Source organism: Carcharodon carcharias, chromosome 7, assembly GCF_017639515.1.
Source record: "Carcharodon carcharias isolate sCarCar2 chromosome 7, sCarCar2.pri, whole genome shotgun sequence".
In the NCBI taxonomy this organism is placed as follows: domain Eukaryota; kingdom Metazoa; phylum Chordata; class Chondrichthyes; order Lamniformes; family Lamnidae; genus Carcharodon; species Carcharodon carcharias.
The window spans coordinates 38,145,810-38,159,463 of record NC_054473.1 but is presented as its reverse complement, the minus strand read 5'-3'; the positions used below and the strand labels follow the sequence as shown (position 1 = coordinate 38,159,463).

Below are 13,654 nucleotides of genomic sequence, written 5' to 3'. Positions count from 1 at the left end.
CCATGAACTCCCTTCACTATCTACATCCCTTTTTTATCCCTTTTTCAAAATTGATTTTTTTTTATCCACTTATTTTTATTTTTATTCATTTTTATTTTCATTCATTTACTCATTGTTTTATCCCCTTTTTTAACTCACCTTCTTAACCCATTTTCGATCCCCTTTTTTCCCCCCCCACCACTGCCCCCTCCCCCAACCACCCCCACAAGAGCCATCTGTTACTTGTTCATGTTGTTCTTTTCAGAGTGCTTACCTTTGTCCTGCTATTATCACATTCTGCTTTCTTACCTTAATGTCACTATCAGCACCTATTTTATCCTTTACCACTACCATTAGCGCTCCCTTTGTCCTTTTGCCCATGACATAATTGTCAATCACTCCTTTGTCCCCACCTATTGCTGGCCTTCTATCCAGCTCCACCTACTCCACCCCCTTCAAGCAGTATAGATTTCATCACATTTCTGCTTCTCTGTAGCTCTGAAGAAGGGTCATATGGACTCAAAACGTCAATTCTATTTCTCTCTCCGAAGATGCTGCCAGACCTGCTGAGTTTTTCCTGCATTTTCTGTTTTTGTTTCAGATTTCCAGCATCTGCAATATTTTGCTTTTATCTTTATATCAGGGATAATTGTGTCAAAAGACACATTAATAAGCATAACTGACATCCTGGCATGAGCGGATGAGTTTCTCATAATGGCCCCTTCCCACCTCCGACTTAATTGTGGGAGGTTTCCCTGCTGCCAGCAGACTGACAGCCTCTCCCACAATTAAATCAGCATGCTTCCCGTTGCAAAAGGGCCAGATTAATTTCCACCCATTAACTCTCTTTCTCTCTCCCTACAGATTCTGCCTGACCTGCTGAATATTTCCAGCATTCCTGTTATTATTTCAGATTTTCACTATCTGCAGTATTTTTCATTTGTGACAGCAATGATGTTATTTTGTTTCTACTTTTCAACACTAGATGCATTAGTTACAGTTTCCAGATGGTGCATTCCAGCATGGCTATCTGAATGGATTTATTTTCAAAATTTTTCATAAAATATGAAGAGAAGATAAACAAAACAAAATGTGAATGCGTCCTGTAAATCTTAAATGCCGCACCTCTAAGGAATAGTAAGATCACTCATCTCGCTACTGCTCAAAGATGTTCTTACAATCTTGTTTGTATGCTTACAAAAGAACATTTGTGAACAGGATTAATTACAGATCTTTAGAGTGAAAAATTCTGACATTACCTTCAAAACGAAATCACACAGAATATATGGATAAATGATTTCAGGCGTAATTTACAGTTTAACTATGTCTTGATTAAAAATCAATCCTCATATTGTAGCTGACTTTTTTGATTCAACATCTGCATACAGGAAGTAAATCTGAATTAATATTAAAACCTTCTTTAGATTTTAAATCATTAGTTTCTTTCTTACAATAGAAAGGGAAAATATGTGGATTGGTGGAACTTAAAGCATTGGATCATTACCTTAAAAGGAAAAATGTGCAGGGCTACAGGGAAAGGCAGGGAAGTGGCACCAGTTGAATTGCTCCTTCAGAGGGCCAGCATAATAGGTATGAGCAGGAGGTCCTGGGGCTGGAGAGGCACCATGCACCTCAGTTAAGCAGCCGCAGTGAGGGTGGGGTGCCACTGGGAGGTAAGAGTGCAGTGCACTGAGGTGAGAATGTGGCTTTTTGCAACCATTGCTGTGTAGTCTGTGTATTGATGTGAACCTTGAACCTGGAATGCCTATTGATAATGGAAAGATGAGGGCACCGTGACGCAGATCTCTGTCTCATCAGGGTGCCAGGCATGCACAGTGATAGTCTAATGACTTAAACTAATGACATGTCCTTCTTCTCCCTTTCAGGCTCACCAGCAGCCCTTTGTTGTGAGGAGCCTGAAGGCCCACCCTGACCTCTGAGGACCAGCATGCTGAGCACGCACCAGCGTCACACCCTCTCTGTCAAGCAGGCACCAGAGCAGATACCAGCACCTTGGTGGGCATAAGATTGGCGTCTAGTATCTCTGTGCACATCGGTAAGGGCACTTCCCACTTGCTTGAGGTGCAGGCGGAGACAGAGAGTGTCCAGGGCGCCGGCATTCGCAGGACTGCTGGGAACCAGGAACATGCTCAGTTGATAGCTGATGATGGGCCTCTGGAGTCATCCCTGAGACAGCAGCTGCTGGACATCCAGCACTGTGTGCAGGAGGATCTGGTGGAGAAACATGAGGGAGTGCGTGCCATGGTGTCCATTGTGGAGAAGTCCATGCAGAGCATAAGCACAGTGTTGACCCTCATGGCCAAGTGCACAGCCTCCTCCATGGAGAGAGTGGCGACTCCCATGGAGAGTCTCCTCCAGGGACTCAATCAGGGGTTCCTGGGGATGCGCTCGGACCTGCAAGTCCTCACACCGGCAATGACCTCAGGTGGTCAGTGTCAGTGTGGGAGATGGATTGGGCACCCAGTATCCCAGCTAGGTGCCCGTCCATCAATGGTGAACAGGGAGGTCCAAGGCGAACTTATGTCGGCGCACAAGTTGCTTGTCATTTCTGTGGGCTCTCAGGGTGCTCTAGATGATGGCAGCAGCTCCTCAGCCCCTCTGCCAGTGACCATGGGATCCGATGAGGCTGCTGCGACCGGGGAGATGCCAGCCATGGCACAGGCCGCTCCCTCCCAGGCAGGGCCAGCACAGGCTCCATGGGCCATTTTTCTGTTATTTTTTTAATGGTGTGATGTAATACACTGGTGAATATTAATTTTTGCAATGTTTGTCACTCAGAAGCAAATGAGATTTCTTTTTGCACCTGGCTTCTGGATGCTTCATTTGTTCTGTAGGTGTAGGGTAAGCCATGATGTTATGATGGACGTGTGACTCCTTAAACTTTATTGCAGTGGCACATAGTGTGTGTTGTTGACCAAGGAACTGGTCCTGTCAGGGTTCGAGTACGGAGCCTGCAGCCCTGGCATGTGGTGGTTCTTATTTGGCAGGCTAGCTGAAGGAGCATTGGATCAAAGCATTCCAGGTGTCCCTGTCTCCCTAGAGGTTGCCTAGGTCAATGTATATCCCCTCAGTGTTCTCCTGACCATGCTTGTCTTCGGACTCACTACTGATTCTTCGTCTGTTGCCTGTGCAGCTACATCAAGATCTTCTTCCTCCACTGCAAGCCCCTTTCCAGTGGAGAGTGCAGCCTGCAACCACTATCAGTGACACATGATCTGGGTTGAATTGCAATGCACCCACTGAATGGCATTGAAAGCGTATCTTGAGAAGACCGATGGTTCTCTCCACCACAAACCTCGTGGTGCTTTGGCTCCTGTTGTACCGCTGCTTGGCCCCTGTTCTTGGAATGCGGAGAGGCGTCATAAACCATCTTTTGAGGGGATAGCCCTGGTCACCCAGCAGCCATCCATTCAGCTGAGCTGGAGCACTGAAGAGCCTCGGCACCTGGGAGTGTCTGAGGATGTAAGTGTCATGGGAACTGCCTGGGTACCTTGCACAGACTTACAGAATCTGCATCCTGTGTCACACACTATCTGGACATTCATGGAGTGGAATCCCTTCCTGTTGACAAGGCACCCGGCTGACCTGCTGGCACATTGATGGCCACATGTGTGCAGTCTACAGCACCCTGAATGCAGGGGAAGCCAGCAATTGCCTCAGGCTCTCTGGCTCATTCAGCCTGGCTGACCTCGTACGTACGGTAATGAATGAAAGTCAATACCCACCTAAACAGAGTGTCTGTCACCAGCTTCACGCAACTGTGGACAGCTGATTGGGTGACTCCACACAGATACCCCACTGACCCCTTGAAAGAGTCGGAGGCATAGAAGTTGAGGGCCACTATGACCTTCAGAGCCACTGGCATGGGGTGTCCATCCACACAGTCAAAGCTGATCTCAGGGCCGATCCTCTGACAGATGGAGGTCACTGTCTCCCTTGAGAGGTGGAGCTTCCTTCGGCATTGCACCTCAGACATGTTGAGGTAGCTGCATCGCTGCCTGTAAACCCTGGCAGCAGGATAGTGGTGTCTTGTGCAGCCCCTTCCACCTTGGGCTTCCTATTGGCCCTGCACCCCTTGTGCATGCGTCTCTCCTCCCACAGGTCGCTCCCCTGGAGGCTGAATAGGGACACCTGTCCTCCTCCCCCTTCTGGCCCTCTCTTCCTCCTCAGAGGAGGTGTCTCCAGCGGAGGCCACAATCCCCATTCCCAGGGTAAGGGAAGGCTGTCTGATACCTGGAAGGCCCCACATGGTATGGATCCTCTGCGGGCCTGGAAAACAACATTGAGTCTTGAACTGAAGCCTCTAAAATGTCGGAATGCAGCTCTGAAGCGAAATGAAGCTGTCCAGTTCACAGAAGCAACCAGCAGAAAGTGATATCCTGCACTCCTCACTAATCGCTTTGACAAGGCCACTGACCCCTCTTATCCCGCCTGTGGATGAGGTTTTACAAATTGTGGCCTGCCCACCTGCCCGTTTTGCCCGTGCGATGGCTTGAAAATCACACAGGCTACGTAAAGTCGGAGTCAATTGGTCTTTCAAATGCCTTAACTGGCCACTTAATTAATGGCGGGTGTGTCTCCACCTTCATCGCGCGCCCACCTAGTGAAATATCATGAGAGTGCGCGTTGACATCTGGACACCCGTCTGACATCAACGCGCTTTATTTCACGCATGGGCGTGCCAAGGGTAAAATTCTACCCAATATTCAGTCCGGAAGGCTGTAAAGTGCCTAGTTTGAAGATGAGGTGCTGTTGCTCCAGTTTGCATTTGGCTTCACTGGAACATTGCAGCAAGCCAAGGACGGACATGTGGGCATGAGAGCAGGGTGGAGTGTTGAAATGGCAAGCGACAGGGAGGTCTGGGTCATGCTTGGGGACAGACCGAAGGTGTTCCACAAAGCGGTCACCCAGTCTGCATTTAATCTCTCCAATGTAGAGCAGACCCCATTGGGAGCAGCGAATGCAGTAGACTAAATTGAAGGAAGTGCAAGTGAAGTGCTGCTTTACCTGAAAGGAGTGTTTGGGCCCTAGGACAGTGAAGAGGGGGGAAGTAAAAGGGCAGGTGTTGCACCTTCTGCGTTTGTCTGGGAAGGGGATGAGGTGTTGGGGGTGATGGAGGAGTGTACCAGGGTGTCCCAGAGAGAATGGTCCCTATGGAATGCTGACGGGGGCGGGTGAGGGGAAGATGTGTTTGGTGGTGGCATCATGCTGCAGTTGACAGAAATGGTGGAGGATGATCCTTTGAATGCGGAGGCTGGTGGGGTGAAAAGTGAGGACAAAGGGGACCCTATCATGTTTCTGGGAAGGAGAGGAAGGTGTGAGGGCGGAGGTGCAGGAGATGGGTTGGACACGGTTGAGGGCCCTGTCAACCACAGTGAGAGGGAGACCTCAGTTAAGGAAGAAGGAAGACATGTCAGAAGTGCCGTTTTGTAAAGTGGCATCATCGGAATAGATGCAATGAAGGCAAAGGAACTGAGAGAATGGGATGGAGTCCTTACAGGAAAGCAGGGTGTAAGGAGCTGTAGCCAAGGTAGCTGTGGGAGTCGGTGGGCGTGTAGTGAATATTGGTGAACAGTCTATCAACAGAAATGGAGATACAGAGGTCGAGGAAGGGGAGGGAAGTGTTGGAGATGGACCATGTGAAGGTGTTAGAGGGGTGGAAATTGGAAGCAGGAAGTAGATAAATTTTTCCAAGTCTAGATGAGAGCATGAAGCAGCACCGAAACAGTCATTGATGTACCGAGGAAAGAGTTGTGGGAGGGAGCCTGAGTAGGACTGGAACAAGGAATGTTCCACATATCCCATAAAGAGACAGGTATAACTGGAGCCCATGTGGGTACCCATAGCCACACCTTTTATCTGGAGGAAGTTTAAGGAGAAATTGTTCAGTCAGAGAACAAATTCAGCCAGATGGAGGAGATTAGTGGTGGATGGGGATTGTTCGGGCCTCTGTTTAAGGAAGAAGCAGAGAGCCATCAGACCATCCTGATGGGGGATGGAGGTGTAGAGGGATTGGATGTCCATGGTGAAGAGGAGGCAGTTAGGGCCAGGGAACTAGAAATTGTTGATATGACGTAGGGCACCAGAGGAATCACAAATGTTGGTGGGAAGAGACTGGACAAGGGGAGAGAGAACGGAGTCAAGATAGGAAGAAATGAGTTCCATGGGGCACGACCAGACTGACATGATCAATCTGCCAGAACAGTCCTGTCTGTGGATTTTGGGAAGGAGGTAGAAGTGGGCTGTCTGGGGTTGGGAGACAATGAGGTTCAAAGCTGTGGAGAGAAGATCTCCAGAGGAGAAGAGGTCAGTGACAGTCCTGGAAACAATGTTCAGTGGCGGGGTCATGGTTCATGGAAGAAGTGTCTGAAAGGTGGCGCTCAGCCTCTGCAAGGTAGAGGTCAGTACACCAGACAACAACAGCACCACCCTGAGCCCACTGGAGTTTAGTGATGTCTCAGGGATTAAATGGGAATTGCATGGTTCTCCTGTGCCTCCCATAGGCTGCCCAGCAAACTGTTGTGTTTGCCAGTGGCACAGGTGATGGGGTGGGTGGCGAAAGGATTCTTTGTTGTCAGGCCTCTCAGTGCCTGATGGAAGGATCCTGCATCCGGAAGAGGCTGAAATCCACCTCTCTGCCCCCCGCTGCCACAATCCCCTCCCTGCAATCCCCCTCCCATCTTCACCCACCTGTCTTCAGGGATCCAGTGCCCAGCAACAATCCCTGGCGAAAGCCTTGGAGCATTAATGGCAGGTGGTGCTGCCGGCCATGAAGAGTCGTCGGCCTTTGATTCTTCCTGTCATAAAATGCCTCAGCCCCACTTGGCTCTTCTTGTAACAAAGACCTTAACCAATTATGTATCCAAGTTGCCTTCATCCCTTCAATCCCATGTGCTTCTATTTTCCACATAGTCTGTTATGTGCTGCTATCACATGCCATTTGAAAGTTCATATTTACGCTATCAACCCTCTCTGTTACTACATCAAAGAGCTCAATCATGTTAGTCAGATACATAATGCCTTTAACAATTCTATGATATCTGTCCCTAATGCTTCTCCAAGTGTTAATGTTAAGTGTAATATTATCCTTGGCAATGGTCTCTAGTAGTTTTTCCATTACTTTTGTTAGACTGATTACCAGGTTTATCCCTCTCCCCTTAGACCACAACAACATTTATTCAAGGAACATACAAACATATGTTGTATGGACATATTCAAGGCTGAGACTGATAGATGTTTGATCTTTCAGGGAATTAAAGGATATAGGGATTGGATGGGAAAGTGGAGTTGAAGATCAGCCATGATCATATTGAATAGCGGAGCAGGTTCAAGGGCCATGTGGCCTGTTCCTGCTCCTATTTCTTATGTTCTTAGATGCATCAACTTAGTGGCTAAGTATTGAATAGAATTGACATCTATATCATTTTGACCCATGTTGGAAAGTGAACTGCTCCAACTTGAACAGTCAGTGACTTGGTCTTTGTGAAATTGTTACATCTTGTGGAGGAAGAAACCATGAGCAGGTCTCAGTTTGTGATGACTAAGTCTCCATGTGCAGTTTCAAATATGGATGGGAAGCTGTATATCAGATACCTCCTACATAATATTTTTATTATTGAAGGTAAATGGTCAATGAAAAATCAAAAAAAAAACTTAAAATGTAGCACCTGTAAAAACTGATATCGTAAATAGCTGAAAGGAGTTCTGTTTTTATTTTGATTAGGCTGACACAGTTAGTCCAGCAGACTAAAGTCTTTTAGCTTTCAAAATCATGAATTTAGTGTAAGTTGTTTATAAAATGTTTCATGAAAATCATAAAATGCATTATAATATGTCAGCTTTTATGTAGTACTGTAGTGACCATTTTAGGTTGTGAGTCTCCCTTTCAGCCTTTCTCAAAGTTCAGTAGTTTATTGGTGATTTTGTTTGATGAAGAATTTTGTTGCCTCTCACTCCATAAATTTCTATCGATGTTCTATTACAAATGGAAACAAGTGTTGGAGACAAAATTCCAGATCCCACAGTATTCCATAATAGCTGTACAAAATCAATTGACCTAGTTTGTTTTTATATTTTTGCTCCTGCAATTATTTGGAATTCACAAACAGTCCCAAGCTGCTCCAAGATGGAGCAGGTTATGTTTTAACATGGGCCAAATTGATATGGACATCAATTCTGTTCAATGCCTAGCCACACTAAGCAGATATATCTAAAAACAATGAAGCATGCTTCATCTTTTTTAGACAGAAGACATTTAGCACCATATTCTAGTTGTACAATCGATTCATTCTTATAATCATTTCCTACTAGCGTGGCAAGCAAAGCAGTTTCGTACACTCCATAACTAAAGATTAAAGCTCCTCCTACAGGTAGCAAATATTTCCTAGCACTGTCAGATAGATTTTAACTTTCACTGCCAGGTAGGAAACTATGACCCATTAGATATCAGCCCACCTTTCTACTGTATGAAGGAAGCTCCAGCCTAGTGTATAACAGGTCTGACCTGCCCACAATGCTGAGTTTCGCACCTGGTGGTGGAAGTTGAAATCTACTCCACACTGTATACTTAACAGTATAAGGGTTAACCTTCCACTTATATAGCAATTCTGCATGCTACTTGCCACATAACAATATCTTTTTGCCAAGTTTAAAACTACCACATTACTTATCTGTGGACATAAATACATGGATTTCATGATGAAAAACATTTATATATAGTTTCCTTTTCAGCATCCGCACCTTTTTGTTTTTATTTTTTCCTGTGATACCTGTTTCCATTGAATTTCACCCTGCCTCCTTTTATGAGATTAGAATTTTTTTCATTCTAGCATAACCTTTTGGACTTACAGCTAATAAAAAATGAAAACAGTTAGTAATCATTGTCGTTTCCTGTGTACATATGGAGTTGTTGCTAATCATATGAGCCCTAAGGAAATCTCTGAGATGTCAATAATCAAATAGGTCCAGTGCTTATTTTAACTGGGGAACAAAAACATCTTTATTCTGTGACTTAAAAATTATCTTGTTTACCTTTGTCACTGAAAAAGAAGGGGAACATTTTATGACAGCCTCACCTATTGCCATAGATTTTAATTTAATCCTGCTTCCTGTGCATTTTCTATGCTGCTAACCAGATATGATATACATCGCAGCAGCATATTTAGACTTATTTTAATATGGAAACTATGCCCAAATCTATTTAATGTTTCTTTAAAGTAGAAACAGAACTAGAGATGTTAAAAGAACTGGTTCTAAAGCAATCACTCTGTTTCTTTTTAATTTTTGAACATTTCAACCAAAAGCAGGAGAAATTAGAATTAAGTTTTAAATACTTTAACATCAGATGTTTTGCACCTTAACTCACCAGTTATAGACAAGAGGATAAGCATAAAGAATGATTTGTTAATATGTTGATGTTATATTAGATTTAACAAAGTGGTAGACAGCAAACTATCTTACATTGCAAAACCAATTATAGAATATTGCCTGTTAAATCATGGCCATTAAGTAACTTGACTCATTTTGAAACAGCATAAAAGCCTTTTCCTTAGTTTATAAATACAAACGTTTACTAAAAAGCTATGAGTTTTCGTTGACCACACAGTATATACTAAAAACTAAAAGTTTGATCATTAGAAAATCCTAGAATAACCCCATTTGTGTAAGTGACTAAGTGCATGGCAGCTAATAGTAAGTCTTTAGCTTGAATCCCTGACTGCACTTCTGTGCAGCTCGCTTGATTTGATTGGGTGACATTGAGACATTTCAGCTTAAAAGAAGCAAGAAAAAAAATACAGAATTCAACTTCAGCTGTAGATTCTGTTGACAGATCATGTGGGGACATCCATGTTCCACAGTCCATGTTCCACCTTGCCCTGTCCAGGAACTTAAGGAAGTTTTGTGGGAACATGCAACATCCATAAATATGGAACACAATATCAAGATGTTAAGCATTGGACAGTTTTGAGTTTTACGTTAAAAATTTTAAATATTCATGCAGGAACAGCTATTTACGATTATTCTCTTATTTCAGTACATCTATTTTACTTTGTAAGAGTATCATTAGGGGAGTTTAATGCTGAATTACATGACTTGACCCCTATGTGTATGTGCAAACACAGGAATAAAGAAATGGGAAAAACCTTACTTATGGCAGCCTTCACAGTTGATTGCTCCTGTAGTTTCCTTTATTGTTCGTTCAGACACAAAGGCTGGATATTCAGTGTCACATGGCTGAAGAACTTGCTTAGGACTCTGTGCTAAAAATATGCAACAACCACAGTGTCAGCCATGATTCATTTTGTGAAATGAAAATATATCTGTTAAACCCCAATGTGTTTGATAACCTGACTTAAATCCGTAATTTCCACCAATGAATAAAAATGATCCATGAGATAACGAGAGGTTTCAGCTTGCCAAAACCAACTTATTATGTAATGCAGTAACATTCTCCATGCCAAACTGTATCAATGAGAGTAAGAGTTAAAAAGATAAAGCTGAAAATATAGAGAACTAACGTCTATTTTCAGATAATGCATTTCTTATGCCACCACGTGGCAATTTCACGCAATTGCAGGTAGTCTTTGCAGCTAATGATGTTCATGTGTTCCACATGGAAGATCTGCAGCATCAGATTTCCACACTCCGAAATCCAAGCCAGGTGGTTCGTTTTGGTACCAGATTTGGTTTAAAAATAACCTTGATAGTTATTATCTTTATGTCATTTGTTTCATAGAAAAATTACCTATGTCAAATATTTTTTCCAGAAATTATAATGCTTGAAATGTTAAATGAGGAAACATGATGGAGGTTGTCTTTTATTTCTTTAACGCTTAATTAAGAGGTATCAAAAATATTCTGACTTATCACAAGCTTCATATAAGTTTCCCTTGTGTAAATCATCTGCTTCAATGCTTGAGTAAGTTAAATAATTGTAAACACAGCCCATTTGCTTCTCAGCTGCAAAGACTACGAAAGATTTCAAAGGCTAAATTAAGGTAACTTGTTTAAAAATCAGAAAGCCTTTGTGATTTCACCACAGACATTATCACAAGGCACCATACTGAAACATTTACATCTTTTGTATCCTGCCTGTAGGATAATTTTGTGAAATCAGTTCTCTGCACCACAGAACTTGGTACAAATTAACTTGTCTGTCAAATGTTCAATGACCCAACAAGAATAGAAATTATTGAAGCAATTTTATCACTTTTTGCACAAAAGTACAATCTTGGCAGTGACTGTACAAAAGTTTGTGTTTAGGGCGTAAACTGGTATTTTAACCAGCTGCTTGGGAGTTGTGGCAGCTTCATATTTAAATTGTGCTTTTAAGTGTAATTTGCACTACCTTTTGTGTCTTGGGCCCAGAAGAATTGTGGTGGTAAGTGAAAGAATGTTTCTTCAATTTTCTCCATTTCTAAGTTTTAAATACTTAGTATGCATCTTTGTTGACTTCTGTTTTAAGAAGGGTTACATCTAGTTTGTTGAACAGGTTTGGTGATGTAATATTCTGATGTTGACATTGTTCTACCAGTTTTAAAGTTTCAACATGCATCATTGTATCCCAACTTCAAAAATTACAGGTTTACATTATAAAATTACAAATCATATAGATGATACTAAAGATACAAGACTTCAGCATCTTATTCCAAATCCGCCAAAATTATCCACACTGGCTACCGGCTTGCATCCCACTGGCAATAACTTGCCATAACTGACAGTTCTTGTTCTGTCTGGTGATGCACACCCTTGATTACCATTCCCTTTCTTCCAACTGTTTGACTATCCTTCATCAATGTCAATACTGTTCAAAAACATGAGCCATTCCTGTGGAACAAGCAATAATTTCTGCACATACGTAACAGTAATCTGACAAAATACTTGATAAAGTTGTTGATATTTTGGCATTTCCTTACCACACAGATTCTATTTCTCAGTCCTATTTAGGTTGTATCATAGTAGCACAGAAGCAACAAATAGCAAATGGGGAAATGCTAATAGGACCTTTCAAAAAGAGCACTGACATGCTTTATATCCCCATTTGAACAAATCCACCAGGTAAGGTGAAAATTTTACCTGTAAAGGCACATATCAAGAAATTTCATTATTTAATGGTTTAATTACATTTAAATAACAAGATTTTGAAATATATAAGCAAAATGGCACATGTCAGAGTGCTCCAAAAGATGAAAATAGTGACGTCCTTTTCTCCATGAAATTACACTACACAAAATGAGTGGATTGTATGTAATAATGAAAACAGGACAAAGTGATCCACACTAAATTGAGCTGTGCTTCTATAGGATAGATAGTGAGGTAGAGGTAGACTCCAGATTCCACAACGGAGAGAGTGGGGAATCAGATGGATATGGACTTTGGGGGGGTCGGTTATCTTCTGCATTCTGCTCTCCTGCAGGTTACTGGAAGTGATGAGCCCAGTCCCAGAGCTACAATTGCCATGAGCGTCAGTGCCAAATGAACATCCTGGAATTGCTGCACAGTCAACTTTCCTCATGTGTACTCTGGAGACTGTCGTGTGTCTCCTAATGTCAGTTCCTAAAATCTACAGTTGCTGTAAGGGCTGAGATCCATTCACTTGGACTTTCAGCACTGACCCCGACAAAGTTCTTGGGAGCAGGATGAGGCCTCTTGATTTGCATGCAAAGGTATGTTCCTGCACTGCTAGGGTGCATCCCGGGTGCTTGACTGGCCCCACAGTCCAGAAAATGGTCCATCCTCTGTTAGGACTGGATGGAATACCAGACCCCCAGAAACAAAGCCAAAATTACCTCTTTATTAAGGAGGTTATACTTTAAAACTTAAAAGTACTTCAACTTCATATTTTTGAGTCCAAGCTGCAATCCAAGTGATGACCACTCCATTCCCCACACTGCCCCTCACACCCCCAAGTGGCATTCACATCCACCTTGGCATGCACTGGGATTTTCAGCCTCATATTTATTACCAATGCCACTTCTTTCGATTTCCACAGAATTGCCTGCCTCAGTCTCTCTGCCACTGAAGTCCTAGGAGTCCTGAACCCTGCTGCTGCCTTCTCCTGCATACATGACTTTGTTTGGGGAGAGGTTGAGGCTCTTGTTGTACAATGCCAGATGGAAACTCTAGGGTAAGTCCAGGACCAAGATTATGGCAGAAGCATGTCACACTGTAAATGCTCAGCCCTAAAAGGTTTAAAGCTTAGTTCAGAGTTTGCCACAACATCAAGAATAGGAATGGTCTGGTTCATTCTTGAAGTGGCCGAGGAGCGGTGTGTGGAGCAATCAAGTGTAGTTTGTGGTGTGGGCTGAAGACGATAGCTTTGGTCTTCCTGATATTGAGCTGAATAAAACCCTGATGCATTGGGACCTGGATGTTGGACAGACAACATAGGGGCAGTTGTGAAATATTCAGAAAACTTTAGCAATGCTTATTTCTGTTCATTTCATTTATATAGCCCTAATAAAAGTTAAAAAAAACATTCATCTTTCAAAGTGTTGGGTGGTTTCAATTCAGCAATCATTTTTTTGGAAGTTTCATAAAAATTTAAAATGTGCAAACGAGACCTCAATATATTGCTCAATGGGAAAATTAATTATCAGAACAATAAGTGTGTAGTGAAAACAGATTCTCAAAAATTGACTATTGCCAAAAATGA

General features: G+C 43.0%; 1 protein-coding gene across 1 annotated transcript in view; it reads right to left on the bottom strand.

Moving 5' to 3' along the window:
• The window catches only part of cacna2d3a (calcium channel, voltage-dependent, alpha 2/delta subunit 3a), a 1,018,794-nt gene that overhangs the window by 64,179 nt on the left and 940,961 nt on the right, over positions 1-13,654 (bottom strand). The window contains exon 35 of the mRNA XM_041191614.1: positions 10,148-10,259. Within this exon, the coding sequence (XP_041047548.1) occupies positions 10,148-10,259 (112 nt within the window). The remainder of the gene's footprint in view (positions 1-10,147; positions 10,260-13,654) is intronic.